At 51.8% G+C, this 25,621-nt stretch overlaps 1 protein-coding gene across 1 annotated transcript in view; it reads left to right on the forward strand.

Annotated features, from left to right (window-relative positions):
* Positions 1-25,621, forward strand: part of PAMR1 (peptidase domain containing associated with muscle regeneration 1) — a 100,405-nt gene that overhangs the window by 44,123 nt on the left and 30,661 nt on the right. Inside the window, exons 5-7 of the mRNA XM_072119048.1 lie at positions 3,075-3,292; positions 4,434-4,541; positions 7,863-8,075. Coding sequence (XP_071975149.1) covers positions 3,075-3,292; positions 4,434-4,541; positions 7,863-8,075 — 539 coding nt within the window. The remainder of the gene's footprint in view (positions 1-3,074; positions 3,293-4,433; positions 4,542-7,862; positions 8,076-25,621) is intronic.

The following is a 25,621-nucleotide window of genomic DNA, read 5'->3' on the forward strand; positions in this document are numbered from 1 at the left end:
CAGCCAGGGGTCTCCTCACCGGCCGGAGGTCTCCTCACCGGCCAGAGGTCTCCTCACCGGCCAGAGGTCTTCTTACCGGCAAGAGGTCTCCTCACCGGCCAGAGGTCTCCTTACCGGCCAGAGGTCTCCTCACCAGCCAGAGGTCTCCTCAGCAGCCAGAGGTCTCCTCACCAGCCAGGGGTCTCCTCACCAGCCAGAGGTCTCCTCACCGGCCAGAGGTCTCCTCACCGGCCAGAGGTCTCCTCACCAGCCAGAGGTCTCCTCAGCAGCCAGAGGTCTCCTCAAAAGCTGGGGGTCTCCTCACTGGCCAAGGGTCTCCTCACCATATGGGGGTCTCCTCACCAGCCAGGGGTCTCCTCACCATATGAGGTCTCCTCACCATATGGGGGTCTCCTCACCAGCTTGGGTTTCCTCACCATATGAGGTCTCCTCACCATATGAGGTCTCCTCACCATATGGGGGTCTCCTCACCAGCTTGGGTTTCCTCACCATATGAGGTCTCCTCACCAGCCAAGGGTCTCCTCACCAGCTGGGGTTTCCTCACCATATGAGGTCTCCTCACCGGCCAAGGGTCTCCTCACCAGCTGGGGTTTCCTCACAGGCCAGGGGTCTCCTCACTAGCTTGGGGTCTTTGCAACAGCTGGTGTCTCCTCACTGGCCAGGGGTTTCATCGCTAAACGGGGTCTCACCAGCCAGGGGTCTCCTTACCATTAATGAGTCTCCTCACTATCAGGTGGTCTACTCACCACGGGTCTCCACACCAGCCAGGGCTTCTTCACCAGTGGGAGGTCTCCTCAACAAATAACGGTCTCCACACAAGCCAGAAATCTCCTCACCAACCAGAGCACAGAGCACAGCAGTGTGAGGTCCCACTGTAGTTGGAGAAACTACAATCCTGGAATATAAATCCACATTCCACAGTCCTGCTGCTACTAACAACATACACAAAGATCTGATTACACATTTTTCCATGGACAATACATAACACTGGCTGCAGAGAGCACAGAGCACAGCAGTGTGAGGTCTGATTACACAGCTCTCCAGAGACAGTACATAACACTGGCTGCAGAGAGCACAGAGCACAGCAGTGTGAGGTCTGATTACACATCTCTCCTGGGACAATACCTAACCCTGGCTGCAGAGAGCACAGAGCACAGCAGTGTGAGGTCTGATCACACATCTCTCCAGGGACAATACATAACACTGGCTACAGAGAGCACAGAGCACAGCAGTGTGAGGTCTGATTACACAGCTCTCCAGAGACAGTACATAACACTGGCTGCAGAGAGCACAGAGCACAGCAGTGTGAGGTCTGATTACACAGCTCTCCATAGACAGTACATAACACTGGCTGCAGAGAGCACAGAGCACAGCAGTGTAAGGTCTGATTACACATCTCTCCAGTGACAATACATAACACTGGCTGCAGAGAGCACAGAGCACAGCAGTGTAAGGTCTGATTACACAGCTCTCCAGAGACAGTACATAACACTGGCTGCAGAGAGCACAGAGCACAGCAGTGTAAGGTCTGATTACACATCTCTCCAGGGACAATACATAACACTGGCTGCAGAGAGCACAGAGCACAGCAGTGTGAGGTCTGATTACACATCTCTGCAGGGACGATATATAACACTGGCTGCAGGGAGCACAGAGCACAGCAGTGTGAGGAGAATACATAATACTGGCTGCAGAGAGCACAGAGCACAGCAGTGTGAGGTCTGATTACACATCTCTCCAGGGACAATACATAACACTGGCTGCAGAGAGCACAGAGCACAGCAGTGTGAGGTCTGATTACACATCTCTCCAGGGACAATATATAACACAGGCTGTAGAGAGCACAGAGCACAGCAGTGTGAGGACACGCTTGCAGTATACTTGGATGACTTCCTAGCAGCACATAAATGGTTACGCTGTGGCGGTATTTCAGGACTTGCGCCATTAGGTGGTATGACTGTACTTGAGCTGCTATTAATTAAACGTGTCCCATGTGGCGGCACATAGTGTGAATGAGTATGAATTATTGAGTGTCCGCCCTTCCCCCGCTCTATCTCCTCCTAATATGTGATGTTCCGGGTGGGGGAGTATTAATAACTCGTCAGCCGCCCGGGACTCAACAATATGAGACTAAACGAGGGGGAATCAGGTCCCCAGATCCATTCGGCATCATTGCAGGATTTATCCTTTAATAAACGCAACAGATTCTCCATTACTGTCCGCGTTATTAACCCTTCTATGTCCAGGACTGGAGACCCATATGTATACATCATCTGCTCATCTGTACATCAGTGCGAGTGACCACCAGGGGGAGCTCAGCTCAGAGTTGTATTCATTCAGTTTCTGAGCTCCCCCTAGTGGTGGCTGAAGGCAGGAATAATTTCCCAGACTGATATAAGATTTCTGACCTGAGCAATCTTGCATTGATTGGTCGAAAGTGTGAGACCTTGTGACCTACCAGGGGTAAGCTACATGAAAACATGCAGGAGGGGTCCAGAGTCGCTCATGTGTATGATCAGCTCACATATGAAAAGCCTTCCCTCGTCTATTTTCACTGTTAAAGGGGTTGTCCAGAATTGGAGAATTATAGCTGCATTCTAACAGAAACAGCGCCCTTCGTGTCTACAGGTTGTATGTGGTATTGCAAGACAATTGCATCAAAATGAGTAAAGGAAAGCTGCAGTACCAAACACAACCTGCAGACAGGGGTGGCGCTAGAAGAACCCGGCCATGTTTTTGTAATCCTGGTTAACCCCTTTAAACATGGATGCCTACAAGTGTTACATATGAATTGTTGCACCCCCCCTGACTTGACTCTTTATTTCCTCTGATTTGACCCTTTATTTCCTCTGATTTGACTCTTTATTTCCTCTGATTTGACTCTTTATTTCCTCTGATTTGACCTTTTATTTCCTCTGATTTGACCCTTTATTTCCTCTGATTTGACTCTTTATTTCCTCTGATTTGACCCTTTATTTCCTCTGATTTGACCCTTTATTTCCTCTGATTTGACTCTTTATTTCCTCTGATTTGACTCTTTATTTCCTCTGATTTGACCCTTTATTTCCCTGCAGGTTTGCAATGATAAGTATGGAGTTCGATTACATGTGTCAGTACGATTACCTGGAAGTGCGGGATGGCGACAACGTGGACGCCAAAATCATCAAGCGCTTCTGTGGGAACGAGCGACCACAATCCATCCGCAGCTCGGGGAACGCTCTGCATCTCCTCTTCCGATCCGATGGGTCTAAAAACTTTGACGGCTTCTATGCGACCTTTGAAGAAGTGACAGGTAATCGTTCTACAATCCTGGTATATCATCTATGATCCGGCCGTTAGGGAGAGAGATCTGATGTTCTGCAGCACTCCCGCAGGACAAAAGGAGTATTACACTCTATTCATTGAAATCAATAGGCTGATAATGTAATGAATAGGGACAAACTACAGGTCCTCCAGGCTCTTCAAAGACACTTTCCACTCACTGGTTACAGAAATACAAAGTATTCTGCCAGTGGCTCCTCCCACATTCAGTACTTTTTATCCTTTGGTTCCACCGTTCAGGACAATCTGGACATTGCACTAAAGGATAAGCAAAGAGTAGTCAAGTACAGGCTGAGGTCAGGGCAGGAAATTTGTCATGGGGGGCAGAACATTTACGAGGCCCAGGGGCATAACTATACAGGTAGGAGCCATAGCAGCTGCGTGTGTGTATATGCTGTATGTATGTGTATATAGTGTGTGTATATGCTGTATGTATGTGTATATAGTGTGTGCATTTGATGTATGTATGTGTGGTGTGTATATACTGTATGTGTGTGTATTTGCTGTATGTCTGTATATGGTATTGTGTGTATGTGTGTATATGTGATGTGTATATACAATATGTGTGTATTTGATGTGTATAGACAGTGGTTGTGTACAAGACATATATATATATATATATATATATATATATATATATATATATATATATATACTGTATGTGTGTATGAGATCTGTATATTCTGTATGTATAAATGTGTGTATGTGTCTAAAAGTGATGAATGTGTATGAGTGTGTATGTATATAAGTATATGAATGTATGTGTGTATATATGAGTGTATAAATGTGTGTATGTGTGTAAAAGTGTATGTATGAGTGTGTATATAAATCTATGTATACATTTGAGTGTATAAATGTGTAAAATGTTATGTGTATGTATATAAAATTGTGTACATATGAGTGTATAAAGGTGTGCGCATGGGTGTAAGAGTATGATTGTACATGACTGTATAAACATGTGAGTGTACAAATATGTATATTTTTTAAGGGAAAGGGGGTCCTATTCAGGAGGTTGCTATGGGGTCAGAGACAAATTGAGGGGGTATACAACTATATACAAGCAGTAAGTTCTGGGTTGATTGACCGGTGTTAACCCTTTGTTATGCCTGTAGTGTGCTCCTCTACTCTGTGCTACCACGATGGGACCTGTATAGTGGAGAAGAGCGGATCCTATAGGTGCGCCTGCCTGGCCGGATATACGGGAAGACACTGTGAAAGTGGTGAGTACCGGAGCCTGTAGTGAAAAGCGCTGGACTTGTAGTCCAGCTACCCCTTTTCTAGTACACAACGATATGCTGCTGGCTTAAACATCTGCAGACTGGTACGTTCCCTACATTGTCCGACATTTCAACAATGTTTCCAATCAACAAGGGGAACATTAACACTTAAGTGTCGATCAAGTCTTCCATTTCTAGGAGGAATAACAGAGGAATGACACAATGGGGGTCATTTACTAAGGGCCCAATTCGCATTTTCCCGACGTGTTACCCAAATATTTCCGATTTGCGCCGATTTTCCCTGTATTGCCCCGGGTTTTTGGCGCACGCAATCGGATTGTGGCGCATCGGTGCTGGCATGCACGCGACGGAAATCGGGGGCGTGGCCGAATGATAACCCGATGGATTCGGAGAAACCGACGCATTTAAAAAAAAAGTGTCGCGGGACAAGCGCTTACCTTCATCCAGGATGGCTCAGTGAACTCCAGCGCGTTCCGATGCTCTTCAGCGCAGCAGCAACACCTGGTGGACGGCGGAGAAACTGCCTTAGTGAATCGCCGGAAGACCCGAATCCACCGCACAGAACGCGCCGCGGGATCGTGACAGGACCGGGTAAGTAAATCTGCCCCAATGTTCCTGAATTGTTCCATCTGGGGGGATGATTAGAGATGATATTTTGTGGTGTTAGGGTGCGGTATCCATGTACACTAGGAGGGAGCCGCCGCAGCAGCCGCAGCAGGAGCCGCCTGATTGACTTCCTGTGCTATTTCTAAGGACAGGGGGGATAGTGCGCTGCCTTGTTAATGATCAGAGGAGACGACTTGGAGGACGCTTTATCCATTATTCCCACATTCCAGATGCTCCTGTCACTCGCTCCCGCGCTCATTACAATAGAATTTTTGATGTGAACATTTTTATCATCGCTCATTTCCGCTCCCGCAGATCCGCGGCTCTTGGTTTTACCCAAGTCTCCAGAGAATGAACCTGAAATTGGCTGTCACTTTGAGTTTAGGAAGGGAATGTGGCACAACCTGGACGTGTAATGTTCCTATTATATGAGATCCTGGAACAGTTACGGCTGTAAATGTAGAGAGGTTTCATTCACTATCACCCACAAAATTATCAGGTACAGATAGTGCTCCCTCCTTATCTCTACCAGTAAATGATGGATAGTTCTTTCTCCTTGTCTCTGCTGTACATGATGTAGGTACAGACAGTATTGCCTTCCAGCCCTCCCTGTAAATTATGCGCACACAGATAGTGCTGCCTCCTTATCTCTACCAGTAAATGATGGAGGTGCAGATAGTTCTTTCTCCTTGTCTCTGCTGTACATGATGTAGGTACAGACAGTATTGCCTTCCAGTCCTCCCTGTAAAGTATGTACATACAGATAGTGCTGCCTCCTTGCTCCACAGTATAAATAATGTAGGTACAGATAGTACTGACTTACAGCCCTCCCTGTAAATTATGCACACACAGATAGTGCTGCCTCCTTGCTCCACAGTATAAATAATGTAGGTACAGATAGTACTGACTTACAGCCCTCCCTGTAAACTATGTACCCAAAGGTGATGCTGTCTCCTTGTTCCGCAGTGTAAATAATGTAGGTAGAGATAGTACTGCCTCCTTGTTTCTCCCTGTAAGCGATGAAGGTACAGATAGTGCTACATCCCTGTTCCACAGTGTTAATAATGTAGGTGCATGTGGTACTGACACCCTTTTTCTCCTTGTAAATGATGAATGTACAGATAGTACTGCCACCCTGTCTCTCTGTAAATGATGAATGTACAGATAGTACTGCCACCCTGTCTCTCTGTAAATGATGAATGTACAGATAGTACTGCCACCCTATCTCTCTGTAAATGATGAATGTACAGATAGTACTGCCACCATGTCTCTCTGTAAATGATGAATGTACAGATAGTACTGTCACCCTGTCTCTCTGTAAATGATGAATGTACAGATAGTACTGCCACCATGTGTCTCTGTAAATGATGAATGTACAGATAGTACTGCCACCATGTCTCTCTGTAAATGATGAATGTACAGATAGTACTGCCTCCCTGTCTCTCTCTAAATGATGAATGTACAGATAGTACTGCCACCATGTTTCTCTGTAAATGATGAATGTACAGATAGTACTGCCACCATGTCTCTCTGTAAATGAGGAATGTACAGATAGTACTGCCACCATGTCTCTCTGTAAATGATGAATGTACAGATAGTACTGCCACCATGTCACTCTGTAAATGATGAATGTACAGATAGTACTGCCACCCTGTCTCTCTGTAAATGATGAATGTACAGATAGTACTGCCACCATGTCTCTCTGTAAATGATGAATGTACAGATAGTACTGCCTCCCTGTCTCTCTGTAAATGATGAATGTACAGATAGTACTGCCACCCTGTCTCTCTCTAAATGATGAATGTACAGATAGTACTGCCACCCTGTCTCTCTCTAAATGATGAATGTACAGATAGTACTGCCTCCCTGACTCTCTCTAAATGATGAATGTACAGATAGTACTGCCTCCCTGTCTCTCTGTAAATGATGAATGTACAGATAGTACTGCCACCATGTCTCTCTCTAAATGATGAATGTACAGATAGTACTGCCACCCTGTCTCTCTCTAAATGATGAATGTACAGATAGTACTGCCACCCTATCTCTCTGTAAATGATGAATGTACAGATAGTACTGCCACCCTGTCTCTCTGTAAATGATGAATGTACAGATAGTACTGCCACCCTGTCTCTCTGTAAATGATGAATGTACAGATAGTACTGCCACCCTGTCTCTCTGTAAATGATGAATGTACAGATAGTACTGCCACCATGTCTCTCTGTAAATGATGAATGTACAGATAGTACTGCCACCATGTCACTCTGTAAATGATGAATGTACAGATAGTACTGCCACCATGTCTCTCTGTAAATGATGAATGTACAGATAGTACTATCTCCCAGATTTTCTCTGTAAGTAATGTAGGCACAGATAGTACTGCCTCACTGCTTTTTTCTAGTAATGAAGATGGTACATATACTTCTAGTACTTCCTCCATGTTTTACTTCTTTCTATAAATGTTAATGGTGCAGATAGTGCTACCTCCCTGTTTCTCCCTGTAAATGATGTAGGCACACATAGTGCTGCCTCCCAGTTTTTTCTGTAAATGATGTAGGCACAGATAGTGCTGCCTCCCAGTTTCTCTTGGAGATCGTACTACTTCCCAGCATGTAGTGATAGCACGTGTAGTACAGGCTCCGTGCCTCCTACTGTTGTCGCCTCACACATCATTACTCACGTGGTACTTTCTGCTCCCAGTTATAGAGGAGAAGAGCTGCAGCGATCCGGGACCACCTCTGAACGGATATAGGAAGTTATCGGAGCAGGTGGGCTTCACATATGGGAATCGGGTCAAGATCGGTTCCACCATCCACTTCTTCTGTAACAACTCCCATGTCCTCAGTGGGAATCAGGAACGGAAATGTCTCGAAACCGGTCAATGGTCTGGGAAGCAGCCGGTCTGCATTAAAGGTGAAGTATGACCAAGCAATTAAAGACGCTGTCCAGCAAAAAGCTAAATATAGTCTTACTGTATATATACCTGTACATGCAGAACCTCGGGGGATACAACATACTATACATAGAACTGCCCCTGGAGTAGGGTCTGCAATGACAAAATTTGGTGTCTGGTCCTGACCCCCCCCCTCCCAAACTCTACTGTATGTATAGGAAGCCATATAAAGGAATTCATATCCCATAATCCTCCATTCCAACAAGACAAATTATTAAATTATAGATTACGATCTGTAGAGAGTGATTTCCCCGGAGAACATTCTGGATAAATCATTGCTGACCCGAGCTGTCATTTATAGAAGTGGAGAAAATAGGAAAACACCTCATATACGATTATATCCAGGAATTATCCACAAATTAGTCGGCAGGTATCAAAAAAATAATTTAAAAAAATCTCATTTCATCTATCTGTCACATAAATGTCAAAGCGCCCATGCTGACCCCTGACCACTGCTGGCTATGATAGAAAGGTGTCAGGACACACAGGACATGGCAGCTCGCTGTGTATGGGGGGCGTAGTCACAGAGGGGTCAGAGCACCCATGCTGACCCCTGACCACTGCTGGCTATGATAGAAAGGTGTCAGGACACACAGGACATGGCAGCTCGCTGTGTATGGGGATGTAGTCACAGAGGGATCAGAGCACCCATGCTGACCCCTGACCACTGCTGGCTATGATAGAAAGGTGTCAGGACACACAGGACATGGCAGCTCGCTGTGTATGGGGGGTGTAGTCACAGAGGGGTCAGAGCACCATGCTGACCCCTGACCACTGCTGGCTATGATAGAAAGGTGTCAGGACACACAGGACATGGCAGCTCACTGTGTATGGGGGTTGTAGTCACAGAGTGGTCAGAGCGCCCATGCTGACCCCTGACCACTGCTGGCTATGATAGAAAGGTGTCAGGATGCAGGACATGGCAGCTCGCTGTGTATGGGGGGTGTAGTCACAGAGGGGTCAGAGCCCCCATGCTGACCCCTGACCACTGCTGGCTATGATAGAAAGGTGTCAGGACACACAGGACATGGCAGCTCGCTGTGTATGGGGGGTGTAGTCACAGAGGGGTCAGAGCACCCATGCTGACCCCTGACCACTGCTGGCTATGATAGAAAGGTGTCAGGACACAGGACATGGCAGCTCGCTGTGTATGGGGGGTGTAGTCACAGAGGGGTCAGATCGCCCATGCTGACCCCTGACCACTGCTGGCTATGATAGAAAGGTGTCAGGACACACAGGACATGGCAGCTCATGTGTATGGGGGGTGTAGTCACAGAGGGGTCAGAGTGCCCATGCTGACCCCTGACCACTGCTGGCTATGATAGAAAGGTGTCAGGACACAGTACATGGCAGCTCGCTGTGTATGTGGGTGTAGTCACAGAGGGGTCAGAGCACCCATGCTGACCCCTGACCACTGCTGGCTATGATAGAAAGGTGTCATGACACACAGGACATGGCAGCTCGCTGTGTATGGGGGGTGTACTCACAGAGGGGTCAGAGCGCCCATGCTGACCCCTGACCACTTCTGGCTATGATAGAAAGGTGTCAGGACACACAGGACATGGCAGCTCGCTGTGTATGGGGGGTGTAGTCACAGAGAGGTCAGAGCACCCATGCTGACCCCTGACCACTGCTGGCTATGATAGAAAGGTGTCAGGACACACAGGACATGGCAGCTCGCTGTGTATGGGGGGTGTAGTCACAGAGAGGTCAGAGCACCCATGCTGACCCCTGACCACTGCTGGCTATGATAGAAAGGTGTCAGGACACACAGGACATGGCAGCTCGCTGTGTATGGGGGGTGTAGTCACAGGGGGGTCAGAGCACCCATGCTGACCCCTGACCACTGCTGGCTATGATAGAAAGGTGTCAGGACACACAGGACATGGCAGCTTGCTGTGTATGGGGGGTGTAGTCACAGAGGGGTCAGAGCGCCCATGCTGACCCCTGACCACTGCTGGCTATGATAGAAAGGTGTCAGGACACACAGGACATGGCTGCTCGCTGTGTATGGGGGGCGTAGTCACAGAGGGGTCAGAGCGCCCATGCTGACCCCTGACCACTGCTGGCTATGATAGAAAGGTGTCAGGACACACAGGACATGGCAGCTCGCTGTGTATGGGGGGTGTAGTCACAGAGGGGTCAGAGCACCCATGCTGACCCCTGACCACTGCTGGCTATGATAGAAAGGTGTCAGGACACACAGGACATGGCAGCTCAATGTGTATGGGGGGTGTAGTCACAGAGGGATCAGAGCGCCCATGCTGACCCCTGACCACTGCTGGCTATGATAGAAAGGTGTCAGGACACACAGGACATAGCAGCTCGCTGTGTATGGGGGGTGTAGTCACAGAGGGGTCAGAGCGCCCATGCTGACCCCTGACCACTGCTGGCTATGATAGAAAGGTGTCAGGACACACAGGAAATAGCAGCTCGCTGTGTATGGGGGGTGTAGTCACAGAGGGGTCAGAGCACCCATGCTGACCCCTGACCACTGCTGGCTATGATAGAAAGGTGTCAGGACACACAGGACATGGCAGCTCCCTGTGTATGGGGGTGTAGTCACAGAGGGGTCAGAGCACCCATGCTGACCCCTGACCACTGCTGGCTATGATAGAAAGGTGTCAGGACACACAGGACATGGCAGCTCGCTGTGTATGTGGGGTGTAGTCACAGAGGGGTCAGAGCACCCATGCTGACCCCTGACCACTGCTGGCTATGATAGAAAGGTGTCAGGACACACAGGACATAGCAGCTCGCTGTGTATGGGGGGTGTAGTGACAGAGGGGTCAGAGCACCCATGCTGACCCCTGACCACTGCTGGCTATGATAGAAAGGTGTCAGGACACACAGGACATGGCAGCTCCCTGTGTATGGGGGGTGTAGTCACAGAGGGGTCAGAGCACCCATGCTGACCCCTGACCACTGCTGGCTATGATAGAAAGGTGTCAGGACACACAGGACATGGCAGCTCGCTGTGTATTGGGGGTGTAGTCACAGAGGGGTCAGAGCGCCCATGCTGACCCCTGACCACTGCTGGCTATGATAGAAAGGTGTCAGGACACACAGGACATGGCAGCTCGCTGTGTATGTGGGATGTAGTCACAGAGGGGTCAGAGCGCCCATGCTGACCCCTGACCACTGCTGGCTATGATAGAAAGGTGTCAGGACACAGGACATGGCAGCTCCCTGTGTATAGGGGGTGTAGTCACAGAGGGGTCAGAGCGCCCATGCTGACCCCTGACCACTGCTGGCTATGATAGAAAGGTGTCAGGACACAGGACATGGCAGCTCCCTGTGTATAGGGGGTGTAGTCACAGAGGGGTCAGAGCGCCCATGCTGACCCCTGACCACTGCTGGCTATGATAGAAAGGTGTCAGGACACAGGACATGGCAGCTCCCTGTGTATAGGGGGTTTAGTCACAGAGGGGTCAGAGCGCCCATGCTGACCCCTGACCACTGCTGGCTATGATAGAAAGGTGTCAGGACACACAGGACATGGCAGCTTGCTGTGTATGGGGGGTGTAGTCACAGAGGGGTCAGAGCACCCATGCTGACCCCTGACCACTGCTGGCTATGATATAAAGGTGTCAGGACACACAGGACATGGCAGCTCCCTGTGTATGGGGGTGTAGTCACAGAGGGGTCAGAGCACCCATGCTGACCCCTGACCACTGCTGGCTATGATAGAAAGGTGTCAGGACACACAGGACATGGCAGCTCGCTGTGTATGTGGGGTGTAGTCACAGAGGGGTCAGAGCACCCATGCTGACCCCTGACCACTGCTGGCTATGATAGAAAGGTGTCAGGACACACAGGACATAGCAGCTCGCTGTGTATGGGGGGTGTAGTGACAGAGGGGTCAGAGCACCCATGCTGACCCCTGACCACTGCTGGCTATGATAGAAAGGTGTCAGGACACACAGGACATGGCAGCTCCCTGTGTATGGGGGGTGTAGTCACAGAGGGGTCAGAGCACCCATGCTGACCCCTGACCACTGCTGGCTATGATAGAAAGGTGTCAGGACACACAGGACATGGCAGCTCGCTGTGTATTGGGGGTGTAGTCACAGAGGGGTCAGAGCGCCCATGCTGACCCCTGACCACTGCTGGCTATGATAGAAAGGTGTCAGGACACACAGGACATGGCAGCTCGCTGTGTATGTGGGATGTAGTCACAGAGGGGTCAGAGCGCCCATGCTGACCCCTGACCACTGCTGGCTATGATAGAAAGGTGTCAGGACACACAGGACATGGCAGCTCGCTGTGTATGGGGGATGTAGTCACAGAGGGGTCAGAGCGCCCATGCTGACCTTTGACCACTTCTGGCTATGATAGAAAGGTGTCAGGACACACAGGACATGGCAGCTCGCTGTGTATGGGGGGTGTAGTCACAGAGGGGTCAGAGCGCCCATGCTGACCCCTGACCACTGCTGGCTATGATAGAAAGGTGTCAGGACACAGGACATGGCAGCTCCCTTTGTATAGGGGGTGTAGTCACAGAGGGGTCAGAGCGCCCATGCTGACCCCTGACCACTGCTGGCTATGATAGAAAGGTGTCAGGACACAGGACATGGCAGCTCCCTGTGTATAGGGGGTGTAGTCACAGAGGGGTCAGAGCGCCCATGCTGACCCCTGACCACTGCTGGCTATGATAGAAAGGTGTCAGGACACAGGACATGGCAGCTCCCTGTGTATAGGGGGTTTAGTCACAGAGGGGTCAGAGCGCCCATGCTGACCCCTGACCACTGCTGGCTATGATAGAAAGGTGTCAGGACACACAGGACATGGCAGCTTGCTGTGTATGGGGGGTGTAGTCACAGAGGGGTCAGAGCACCCATGCTGACCCCTGACCACTGCTGGCTATGATAGAAAGGTGTCAGGACACACAGGACATGGCAGCTCGCTGTGTATAGGGGTGTAGTCACAGAGGGGTCAGAGCGCCCATGCTTACTCCTGACCACTGCTGGCTATGATAGAAAGGTGTCAGGACACACAGGACATGGCAGCTCACTGTGTATGGGGGATGTAGCCACAGAGGGGTCAGAGCGACCATGCTGACCCCTGACCACTGCTGGCTATGATAGAAAGGTGTCAGGACACACAGGACATGGCAGCTCGCTGTGTATGGGGGGTGTAGTCACAGAGGGGTCAGAGCGCCCATGCTGACCCCTGACCACTGCTGGTTATGATAGAAAGGTGTCAGGACACACAGGACATGGCAGCTCGCTGTGTATGGGGGGTGTAGTCACAGAGGGGACAGAGCACCCATGCTGACCCCTGACCACTGCTGGCTATGATAGAAAGGTGTCAGGACACACAGGACATGGCAGCTCGCTGTGTATGGGGGGTGTAGTCACAGAGGGGACAGAGCACCCATGCTGACCCCTGACCACTGCTGGCTATGATAGAAAGGTGTCTGGACACACAGGACATGGCAGCTCGCTGTGTATGGGGGGGTGTAGTCACAGAGGGATCAGAGCGCCCATGCTGACCCCTGACCACTGCTGGCTATGATAGAAAGGTGTCAGGACACACAGGACATGGCAGCTCGCTGTGTATGGGGGGTGTAGTCACAGAGGGGTCAGAGCACCCGTGCTGACCCCTGACCACTGCTGGCTATGATAGAAAGGTGTCAGGACACACAGGACATGGCAGCTCGCTGTGTATGGGGGGTGTAGTCACAGAGGGGTCAGAGCGCCCATGCTGACCCCTGACCACTGCTGGCTATGATAGAAAGGTGTGAGGACACAAAGGACATGGCAGCTTGCTGTGTATGGGGGTGTAGTCACAGAGAGGTCAGAGCGCCCATGCTGACCCCTGACCACTGCTGGCTATGATAGAAAGGTGTCAGGACACACAGGACATGGCAGCTCGCTGTGTATGGGGGGTGTAGTCACAGAGGGGACAGAGCACCCATGCTGACCCCTGACCACTGCTGGCTATGATAGAAAGGTGTCAGGACACACAGGACATGGCAGCTCGCTGTGTATGGGGGTTGTAGTCACAGAGGGGTCAGAGCGCCCATGCTGACCCCTGACCACTGCTGGCTATGATAGAAAGGTGTCAGAACACAGGACATGGCAGCTCGCTGTGTATGGGGGGTGTAGTCACAGAGAGGTCAGAGCACCCATGCTGACCCCTGACCACTGCTGGCTATGATAGAAAGGTGTCAGGACACACAGGACATTGCAGCTCGCTGTGTATGGGGGGTGTAGTCACAGAGGGGTCAGAGCACCCATGCTGACCCCTGACCACTGCTGGCTATGATAGAAAGGTGTCAGGACACACAGGACATGGCAGCTCGCTGTGTATGGGGGGTGTAGTCACAGAGGGGTCAGAGCGCCCATGCTGACCCCTGACCACTGCTGGCTATGATAGAAAGGTGTCAGGACACACAGCACATGGCAGCTCGCTGTGTATGGGGGATGTAGTCACAGAGGGGTCAGAGCGCCCATGCTGACCCCTGACCACTGCTGGCTATGATAGAAAGGTGTCAGGACACACAGGACATGGCAGCTCGCTGTGTATGGGGGTTGTAGTCACAGAGGGGTCAGAGCGCCCATGCTGACCCCTGACCAATGCTGGCTGTGATAGAAAGGTGTCAGGACACACAGGACATGCCAGCTCGCTGTGTATGGGGGAGTGTAGTCACAGAAGGGTCAGAGCGTCCATGCTGACCCCTGACCCCTGCTGGCTATGATAGAAAGGTGTCAGGACACACAGGACATCGCACCTCGCTGTGTATGGGGGGGTGTAGTCACAGAGGGGTCAGAGCGCCCATGCTGACCCCTGACCACTGCTGGCTATGATAGAAAGGTGTCAGGACACAGGACATGGCAGCTCGCTGTGTATAGGGGTGTAGTCACAGAGGGGTCAGAGCGTCCATGCTGACCCCTGACTCCTGCTGGCTATGATAGAAAGGTGTCCGGACACACAGGACATCGCAGCTCGCTGTGTATGGGGGTGTAGTCACAGAGGGGTCAGAGCGCCCATGCTGACCCCTGACCACTGCTGGCTATGATAGAAAGGTGTCAGGACACAGGACATGGCAGCTCGCTGTGTATGGGGGGTGTAGTCACAGAGGGGTCAGAGCACCCATGCTGACCCCTGACCACTGCTGGCTATGATAGAAAGGTGTCAGGACACAGGACACAGCAGCTCGCTGTGTATGGGGGGTGTAGTCACAGAGGGGTCAGAGCGCCCATGCTGACCCCTGACCACTGCTGGCTATGATAGAAAGGTGTCAGAACACAGGACATGGCAGCTCGCTGTGTATGGGGGGTGTAGTCACAGAGAGGTCAGAGCACCCATGCTGACCCCTGACCACTGCTGGCTATGATAGAAAGGTGTCAGGACACACAGGACATTGCAGCTCGCTGTGTATGGGGGGTGTAGTCACAGAGGGGTCAGAGCACCCATGCTGACCCCTGACCACTGCTGGCTATGATAGAAAGGTGTCAGGACACACAGGACATGGCAGCTCGCTGTGTATGGGGGGTGTAGTCACAGAGGGGTCAGAGCGCCCATGCTGACCCCTGACCACTGCTGGCTATGATAGAAAGGTGTCAGGACACACAGCACATGGCAGCTCGCTGTGTATGGGGGATGTAGTCACAGAGGGGTCAGAGCGCCCATGCTGACCCCTGACCACTGCTGGCTATGATAGAAAGGTGTCAGGACACGGGACATGGCAGCTCCCTGTGTATAGGGGGTGTAGTCACAGAGGGGTCAGAGCGCCCATGCTGACCCCTGACCACTGCTGGCTATGATAGAAAGGTGTCAGGACACACAGGACATGGCAGCTCGCTGTGTATGTGGGGGTGTAGTCACAGAGGGGTCAGAGCGCCCATGCTGACCCCTGACCACTGCTGGCTATGATAGAAAGGTGTCAGGACACAGGACATGCCAGCTCGCTGTGTATGGGGGAGTGTAGTCACAGAAGGGTCAGAGCGTCCATGCTGACCCCTGACCCCTGCTGGCTATGATAGAAAGGTGTCAGGACACACAGGACATCGCACCTCGCTGTGTATGGGGGGGTGTAGTCACAGAGGGGTCAGAGCGCCCATGCTGACCCCTGACCACTGCTGGCTATGATAGAAAGGTGTCAGGACACAGGACATGGCAGCTCGCTGTGTATAGGGGTGTAGTCACAGAGGGGTCAGAGCGTCCATGCTGACCCCTGACTCCTGCTGGCTATGATAGAAAGGTGTCCGGACACACAGGACATGGCAGCTCGTTGTGTATGGGGGGTGTAGTCACAGAGGGGTCAGAGCGCCCATGCTGACCCCTGACCACTGCTGGCTATGATAGAAAGGTGTCAGGACACAGGACATGGCAGCTCGCTGTGTATGGGGGGTGTAGTCACAGAGGGGTCAGAGCACCCATGCTGACCCTGACCACTGCTGGCTATGATAGGAAGGTGTCAGGACACACAGGACATGGCAGCTCGCTGTGTATGGGGGGGGTGTAGTCACAGAGGGGTCAGAGCACCCATGCTGACCCCTGACCACTGCTGGCTATGATAAAAAGGTGTCAGGACACACAGGACATGGCAGCTCGCTGTGTATGGGGGGGTGTAGTCACAGAGGGGTCAGAGCGCCCATGCTGACCCCTGACCACTGCTGGCTATGATAAAAAGGTGTCAGGACACACAGGACATGGCAGCTCGCTGTGTATGGGGGGGTGTAGTCACAGAGGGGTCAGAGCGCCCATGCTGACCCCTGACCACTGCTGGCTATGATAGAAAGGTGTCAGGACACACAGGACATGGCAGCTCGCTGTGTATGGGGGGCGTAGTCACAGAGGGGTCAGAGCACCCATGCTGACCCCTGACCACTGCTGGCTATGATAGAAAGGTGGCAGGACACACAGGACATGGCAGCTCGCTGTGTATGGGGGAGTGTAGTCACAGAGGGGTCAGAGCGCCCATGCTGACCCCTGACCACTGCTGGCTATGATAGAAAGGTGTCAGGACACAGGACATGGCAGCTCGCTGTGTATGGGGGGTGTAGTCACAGAGGGGTCAGAGCACCCGTGCTGACCCCTGACCACTGCTGGCTATGATAGAAAGGTGTCAGGACACACAGGACATGACAGCTCGCTGTGTATGGGTGGTGTAGTCACAGAGGGGTCAGAGCACCCATGCTGACCCCTGACCACTGCTGGCTATGATAGAAAGGTGTCAGGACACACAGGACATGGCAACTCGCTGTGTATAGGGGGTGTAGTCACAGAGGGGTCAGAGCACCCATGTTGACCCCTGACCACTGCTGGCTATGATAGAAAGGTGTCAGGACACAGGACATGGCAGCTCGCTGTGTATGGGGGGTGTAGTCACAGAGGGGTCAGAGCGCCCATGCTGACCCCTGACCATTGCTGGCTATGATAAAAAGGTGTCAGGACACACAGGACATGGCAGCTCGCTGTGTATGGGGGGTGTAGTCACAGAGGGGTCAGAGCGCCCATGCTGACCCCTGACCACTGCTGGCTATGATAGAAAGGTGTCAGGACACACAGGACATGGCAGCTCGCTGTGTATGGGGGGTGTAGTCACAGAGAGGTCAGAGCACCCATGCTGACCCCTGACCACTGCTGGCTATGATAGAAAGGTGTCAGGACACACAGGACATGGCAGCTCGCTGTGTATGGGGGGTGTAGTCACAGAGGGGTCAGAGCGCCCATGCTGACCCCTGACCACTGCTGGCTATGATAGAAAGGTGTCAGGACACACAGGACATGGCAGCTCGCTGTGTATGGGGGATGTAGTCACAGAGGGGTCAGAGCGCCCATGCTGACCCCTGACCACTGCTGGCTATGATAAAAAGGTGTCAGGACACACAGGACATGGCAGCTCGCTGTGTATGGGGGGGTGTAGTCACAGAGGGGTCAGAGCGCCCATGCTGACCCCTGACCACTGCTGGCTATGATAAAAAGGTGTCAGGACACACAGGACATGGCAGCTCGCTGTGTATGGGGGGGTGTAGTCACAGAGGGGTCAGAGCGCCCATGCTGACCCCTGACCACTGCTGGCTATGATAGAAAGGTGTCAGGACACACAGGACATGGCAGCTCGCTGTGTATGGGGGGCGTAGTCACAGAGGGGTCAGAGCACCCATGCTGACCCCTGACCACTGCTGGCTATGATAGAAAGGTGGCAGGACACACAGGACATGGCAGCTCGCTGTGTATGGGGGAGTGTAGTCACAGAGGGGTCAGAGCGCCCATGCTGACCCCTGACCACTGCTGGCTATGATAGAAAGGTGTCAGGACACAGGACATGGCAGCTCGCTGTGTATGGGGGGTGTAGTCACAGAGGGGTCAGAGCACCCGTGCTGACCCCTGACCACTGCTGGCTATGATAGAAAGGTGTCAGGACACACAGGACATGACAGCTCGCTGTGTATGGGTGGTGTAGTCACAGAGGGGTCAGAGCACCCATGCTGACCCCTGACCACTGCTGGCTATGATAGAAAGGTGTCAGGACACACAGGACATGGCAACTCGCTGTGTATAGGGGGTGTAGTCACAGAGGGGTCAGAGCACCCATGTTGACCCCTGACCACTGCTGGCTATGATAGAAAGGTGTCAGGACACAGGACATGGCAGCTCGCTGTGTATGGGGGGTGTAGTCACAGAGGGGTCAGAGCGCCCATGCTGACCCCTGACCATTGCTGGCTATGATAAAAAGGTGTCAGGACACACAGGACATGGCAGCTCGCTGTGTATGGGGGGTGTAGTCACAGAGGGGTCAGAGCGCCCATGCTGACCCCTGACCACTGCTGGCTATGATAGAAAGGTGTCAGGACACACAGGACATGGCAGCTCGCTGTGTATGGGGGGTGTAGTCACAGAGAGGTCAGAGCACCCATGCTGACCCCTGACCACTGCTGGCTATGATAGAAAGGTGTCAGGACACACAGGACATGGCAGCTCGCTGTGTATGGGGGGTGTAGTCACAGAGGGGTCAGAGCGCCCATGCTGACCCCTGACCACTGCTGGCTATGATAGAAAGGTGTCAGGACACACAGGACATGGCAGCTCGCTGTGTATGGGGGATGTAGTCACAGAGGGGTCAGAGCGCCCATGCTGACCCCTGACCACTGCTGGCTATGATAGAAAGGTGTCAGGACACGGGACATGGCAGCTCCCTGTGTATAGGGGGTGTAGTCACAGAGGGGTCAGAGCGCCCATGCTGACCCCTGACCACTGCTGGCTATGATAGAAAGGTGTCAGGACACACAGGACATGGCAGCTCGCTGTGTATGGGGGTTGTAGTCACAGAGGGGTCAGAGCGCCCATGCTGACCCCTGACCAATGCTGGCTGTGATAGAAAGGTGTCAGGACACAGGACATGGCAGCTCGCTGTGTATGGGGGGTGTAGTAACAGAGGGGTCAGAGCACCCATGGTGACCCCTGACCACTGCTGGCTATGATAGAAAGGTGTCAGGACACACAGGACATGCCAGCTCGCTGTGTATGGGGGGGTGTAGTCACAGAGGGGTCAGAGTGCCCATGCTGACCCCTGACCACTGCTGGCTATGATAAAAAGGTGTCAGGACACACAGGACATGGCAGCTCGCTGTGTATGGGGGGGTGTAGTCACAGAGGGGTCAGAGCGCCCATGCTGACCCCTGACCACTGCTGGCTATGATAAAAAGGTGTCAGGACACACAGGACATGGCAGCTCGCTGTGTATGGGGGGGTGTAGTCACAGAGGGGTCAGAGCGCCCATGCTGACCCCTGACCACTGCTGGCTATGATAGAAAGGTGTCAGGACACACAGGACATGGCAGCTCGCTGTGTATGGGGGTGTAGTCACAGAGGGGTCAGAGCACCCATGCTGACCCCTGACCACTGCTGGCTATGATAGAAAGGTGTCAGGACACAGGACATGGCAGCTCGCTGTGTATGGGGAGTGTAGTCACAGAGGGGTCAGAGCACCCGTGCTGACCCCTGACCACTGCTGGCTATGATAGAAAGGTGTCAGGACACACAGGACATGACAGCTCGCTGTGTATGGGTGGTGTAGTCACAGAGGGGTCAGAGCACCCATGCTGACCCCTGACCACTGCTGGCTATGATAGAAAGGTGTCAGGACACACAGGACATGGCAACTCGCTGTGTATAGGGGGTGTAGTCACAGAGGGGTCAGAGCACCCATGTTGACCCCTGACCACTGCTGGCTATGATAGAAAGGTGTCAGGACACAGTACATGGCAGCTCGCTGTGTATGGGGGGTGTAGTCACAGAGGGGTCAGAGCGCCCATGCTGACCTCTGACCACTGCTGGCTATGATAGAAAGGTGTCAGGACACACAGGACATGGCAACTCGCTGTGTATAGGGGGTGTAGTCACAGAGGGGTCAGAGCACCCATGTTGACCCCTGACCACTGCTGGCTATGATAGAAAGGTGTCAGGACACAGGACATGGCAGCTCGCTGTGTATGGGGGGTGTAGTCACAGAGGGGTCAGAGCGCCCATGCTGACCCCTGACCACTGCTGGCTATGATAGAAAGGTGTCAGGACACACAGGACATGGCAGCTCGCTGTGTATGGGGGGTGTAGTCACAGAGAGGTCAGAGCACCCATGCTGACCCCTGACCACTGCTGGCTATAATAGAAAGGTGTCAGGACACACAGGACATGGCAGCTCGCTGTGTATGGGGGGTGTAGTCACAGAGGGGTCAGAGCACCCATGCTGACCCCTGACCACTGCGGGCTATGATAGAAAGGTGTCAGGACACACAGGACATGGCAGCTCCCTGTGTATGGGGGGTGTAGTCACAGGGGGGTCAGAGCGCCCATGCTGACCCCTGACCACTGCCAGCTATGATAGAAAGGTGTCAGGACACACAGGACATGGCAGCTCGCTGTGTATGGGGGGTGTAGTCACAGAGGGGTCAGAGCGCCCATGCTGACCCCTGACCACTGCTGGCTATGATAGAAAGGTGTCAGGACACACAGGACATGGCAGCTCGCTGTGTATGGGGGGTGCAGTCACAGAGGGGTCAGAGCACCCATGCTGACCCCTGACCACTGCTGGCTATGATAGAAAGGTGTCAGGACACACAGGACATGGCAGCTCGCTGTGTATGGGGGGTGTAGTCACAGAGGGGTCAGAGCGCCCATGCTGACCCCTGACCACTGCTGGCTATGATAGAAAGGTGTCAGGACACACAGGACATGGCAGCTCGCTGTGTATGGGGGGTGTAGTCACAGAGGGGTCAGAGCACCCATGCTGACCCCTGACCACTGCTGGCTATGATAGAAAGGTGTCAGGACACACAGGACATGGCAGCTCGCTGTGTATGGGGGGTGTAGTCACAGAGGGGTCAGAGCATCCATGCTGACCCCTGACCACTGCTGGCTATGATAGAAAGGTGTCAGGACACACAGGACATGGCAGCTCCCTGTGTATGGGGGTGTAGTCACAGAGGGGTCAGAGCGCCCATGCTGACCCCTGACCACTGCTGGCTATGATAGAAAGGTGTCAGGACACACAGGACATGGCAGCTCGCTGTGTATGGGGGGTGCAGTCACAGAGGGGTCAGAGCACCCATGCTGACCCCTGACCACTGCTGGCTATGATAGAAAGGTGTCAGGACACACAGGACATGGCAGCTCGCTGTGTATGGGGGGTGTAGTCACAGAGGGGTCAGAGCGCCCATGCTGACCCCTGACCACTGCTGGCTATGATAGAAAGGTGTCAGGACACACAGGACATGGCAGCTCGCTGTGTATGGGGGGTGTAGTCACAGAGGGGTCAGAGCACCCATGCTGACCCCTGACCACTGCTGGCTATGATAGAAAGGTGTCAGGATACACAGGACATGGCAGCTCCCTGTGTATGGGAGGTGTAGTCACAGAGGGGTCAGAGCGCCCATGCTGACCCCTGACCACTGCTGGCTATGATAGAAAGGTGTCAGGACACACAGGACATGGCAGCTCGCTGTGTATGGGGGTGTAGTCACAGAGGGGACAGAGCACCCATGCTGACCCCTGACCACTGCTGGCTATGATAGAAAGGTGTCAGGACACACAGGACATGGCAGCTCGCTGTGTATGGGGGGTGTAGTCACAGAGGGGTCAGAGCGCCCATGCTGACCCCTGACCACTGCTGGCTATGATAGAAAGGTGTCAGGATACACAGGACATGGCAGCTCGCTGTGTATGGGGGGTGTAGTCACAGAGGGGTCAGAGCATCTCCCCTGCTGGCATAAATGAGGATGCGACAGATTCCAGCACACAGCTGGTTAATCCTGTGGAGCAGGGGTTCCCGGGCTCCTTTATCCGGATTACACGTGTACAGTTAGATAAATTGAAAGTGGATATTTTCTGTGTAATTCCATTTTCATTTCATGGTAATAGCTAAATATAATCTGAAAATATGTTTAAAGAGCAACTCCGACCCATAATCTCAGAAATATTACAGGAAGTGACAGTAAAATTATATCTATCACACTGCCTGTCTATACTATCTGTGTGCTGTGTGCAGGGTCTCCAGTGTATCCTATGAGATGTAACATCACACTGCCTGTCTATACTATCTGTGTGCTGTGTGCAGAGTCTCCAGTGTATCCTATGAGATGTGACATCACACTGCCTGTCTATACTATCTGTGTGCTGTGTGCAGAGTCTCCAGTGTATCCTATGAGATGTAACATCACACTGCCTGTCTATACTATCTGTGTGCTGTGTGCAGAGTCTCCAGTGTATCCTATGAGATCTGACATCACACTGCCTGTCTATACTATCTGTGTGCTGTGTGCAGGGTCTCCAGTGTATCCTATGAGATGTGACATCACACTGCCTGTATATACTATCTGTGTACTGTGTGCAGAGTCTCCAGTGTATCCTATGAGATGTGACATCACACTGCCTGTCTATACTATCTGTGTGCTGTGTGCAGGGTCTCCAGTGTATCCTATGAGATGTAACATCACACTGCCTGTCTATACTATCTGTGTGCTGTGTGCAGGGTCTCCAGTGTATCCTATGAGATGTAACATCACACTGCCTGTCTATACTATCTGTGTGCTGTGTGCAGGGTCTCCAGTGTATCCTATGAGATGTGACATCACACTGCCTGTCCATACTATCTGTGTGTGCTGTGTGCAGAGTCTCCAGTGTATCCTATGAGATGTGACATCACACTGCCTGTCTATACTATCTGTGTGCTGTGTGCAGAGTCTCCAGTGTATCCTATGAGATGTAACATCACACTGCCTGTCTATACTATCTGTGTGCTGTGTGCAGAGTCTCCAGTGTATCCTATGAGATGTGACATCACACTGCCTGTCTATACTATCTGTGTACTGTGTGCAGGGTCTCCAGTGTATCCTATGAGATGTAACATCACACTGCCTGTCTATACTATCTGTGTGCTGTGTGCAGAGTCTCCAGTGTATACTATGAGATGTAACATCACACTGCCTGTCTATACTATCTGTGTGCTGTGTGCAGGGTCTCCAGTGTATCCTATGAGATGTAACATCACACTGCCTGTCTATACTATCTGTGTGCTGTGTGCAGAGTCTCCAGTGTATCCTATGAGATGTAACATCACACTGCCTGTCTATACTATCTGTGTGCTGTGTGCAGAGTCTCCAGTGTATCCTATGATATGTGACATCACACTGCCTGTCTATACTATCTGTGTGCTGTGTGCAGAGCCTCCAGTGTATCCTATGAGATGTGACATCACACTGCCTGTCTATACTATCTGTGTGCTGTGTGCAGAGTCTCCAGTGTATCCTATGAGATGTAACATCACACTGCCTGTCTATACTATCTGTGTGCTGTGTGCAGGGCCTCCAGTGTATCCTATGAGATGTAACATCACACTGCCTGTCTATACTATCTGTGTGCTGTGTGCAGAGTCTCCATTGTATCCTATGAGATGTGACATCACACTGCCTGTCTATACTATCTGTGTGCTGTGTGCAGAGTCTCCAGTGTATCCTATGAGATGTGACATCACACTGCCTGTCTATACTATCTGTGTGTGCTGTGTGCAGGGTCTCCAGTGTTTCCTATGAGATGTGACATCACACTGCCTGTCTATACTATCTGTGTGCTGTGTGCAGAGTCTCCAGTGTATCCTATGAGATGTAACATCACACTGCCTGTCTATACTATCTGTGTGCTGTGTGCAGGGTCTCCAGTGTATCCTATGAGATGTGACATCACACTGCCTGTCTATACTATCTGTGTGCTGTGTGCAGGGTCTCCAGTGTATCCTATGAGATGTGACATCACACTGCCTGTCTATACTATCTGTGTGCAGAGTCTCCAGTGTATCCTATGAGATGTAACATCACACTGCTTGTCTATACTATCTGTGTGCTGTGTGCAGGGTCTCCAGTGTATCCTATGAGATGTGACATCACACTGCCTGTCTATACTATCTGTGTGCTGTGTGCAGGGTCTCCAGTGTATCCTATGAGATGTGACATCACACTGCCTGTCTATACTATCTGTGTGCTGTGTGCAGAGCCTCCAGTGTATCCTATGAGATGTAACATCACACTGCCTGTCTATACTATCTGTGTGCTGTGTGCAGAGTCTCCAGTGTATCCTATGAGATGTAACATCACACTGCTTGTCTATACTATCTGTGTGCTGTGTGCAGAGTCTCCAGTGTATCCTATGAGATGTAACATCACACTGCCTGTCTATACTATCTGTGTGCTGTGTGCAGGGTCTCCAGTGTATCCTATGAGATGTGACATCACACTGCCTGTTTATACTATCTGTGTGCTGTGTGCAGGGTCTCCAGTGTATCCTATGAGATGTGACATCACACTGCCTGTCTATACTATCTGTGTGCTGTGTGCAGAGTCTCCAGTGTATCCTATGAGATGTAACATCACACTGCCTGTCTATACTATCTGTGTGCTGTGTGCAGAGTCTCCAGTGTATCCTATGAGATGTAACATCACACTGCCTGTCTATACTATCTGTGTGCTGTGTGCAGAGTCTCCAGTGTATCCTATGAGATGTAACATCACACTGCCTGTCTATACTATCTGTGTGCTGTGTGCAGAGCCTCCAGTGTATCCTATGAGATGTAACATCACACTGCCTGTCTATACTATCTGTGTGCTGTGTGCAGGGTCTCCAGTGTATCCTATGAGATGTGATATCACACTGACTGTCTATACTATCTGTGTGCTGTGTGCAGGGTCTCCAGTGTATCCTATGAGATGTGACATCACACTGCCTGTCTATACTATCTGTGTGTGCTGTGTGCAGTCTCCAGTGTATCCTGTGAGATGTAACATCACACTGCCTGTCTATACTATCTGTGTGCTGTGTGCAGGGTCTCCAGTGTATCCTATGAGATGTGACATCACACTGCCTGTCTATACTATCTGTGTGCTGTGTGCAGGGTCTCCAGTGTATCCTATGAGATGTGACATCACACTGCCTGTCTATACTATCTGTGTGCTGTGTGCAGAGTCTCCAGTGTATCCTATGAGATGTAACATCACACTGCCTGTCT

The sequence above is a fragment of the Engystomops pustulosus genome, chromosome 7 (assembly GCF_040894005.1).
Source record: "Engystomops pustulosus chromosome 7, aEngPut4.maternal, whole genome shotgun sequence".
Classification (NCBI taxonomy): Eukaryota; Metazoa; Chordata; class Amphibia; order Anura; family Leptodactylidae; genus Engystomops; species Engystomops pustulosus.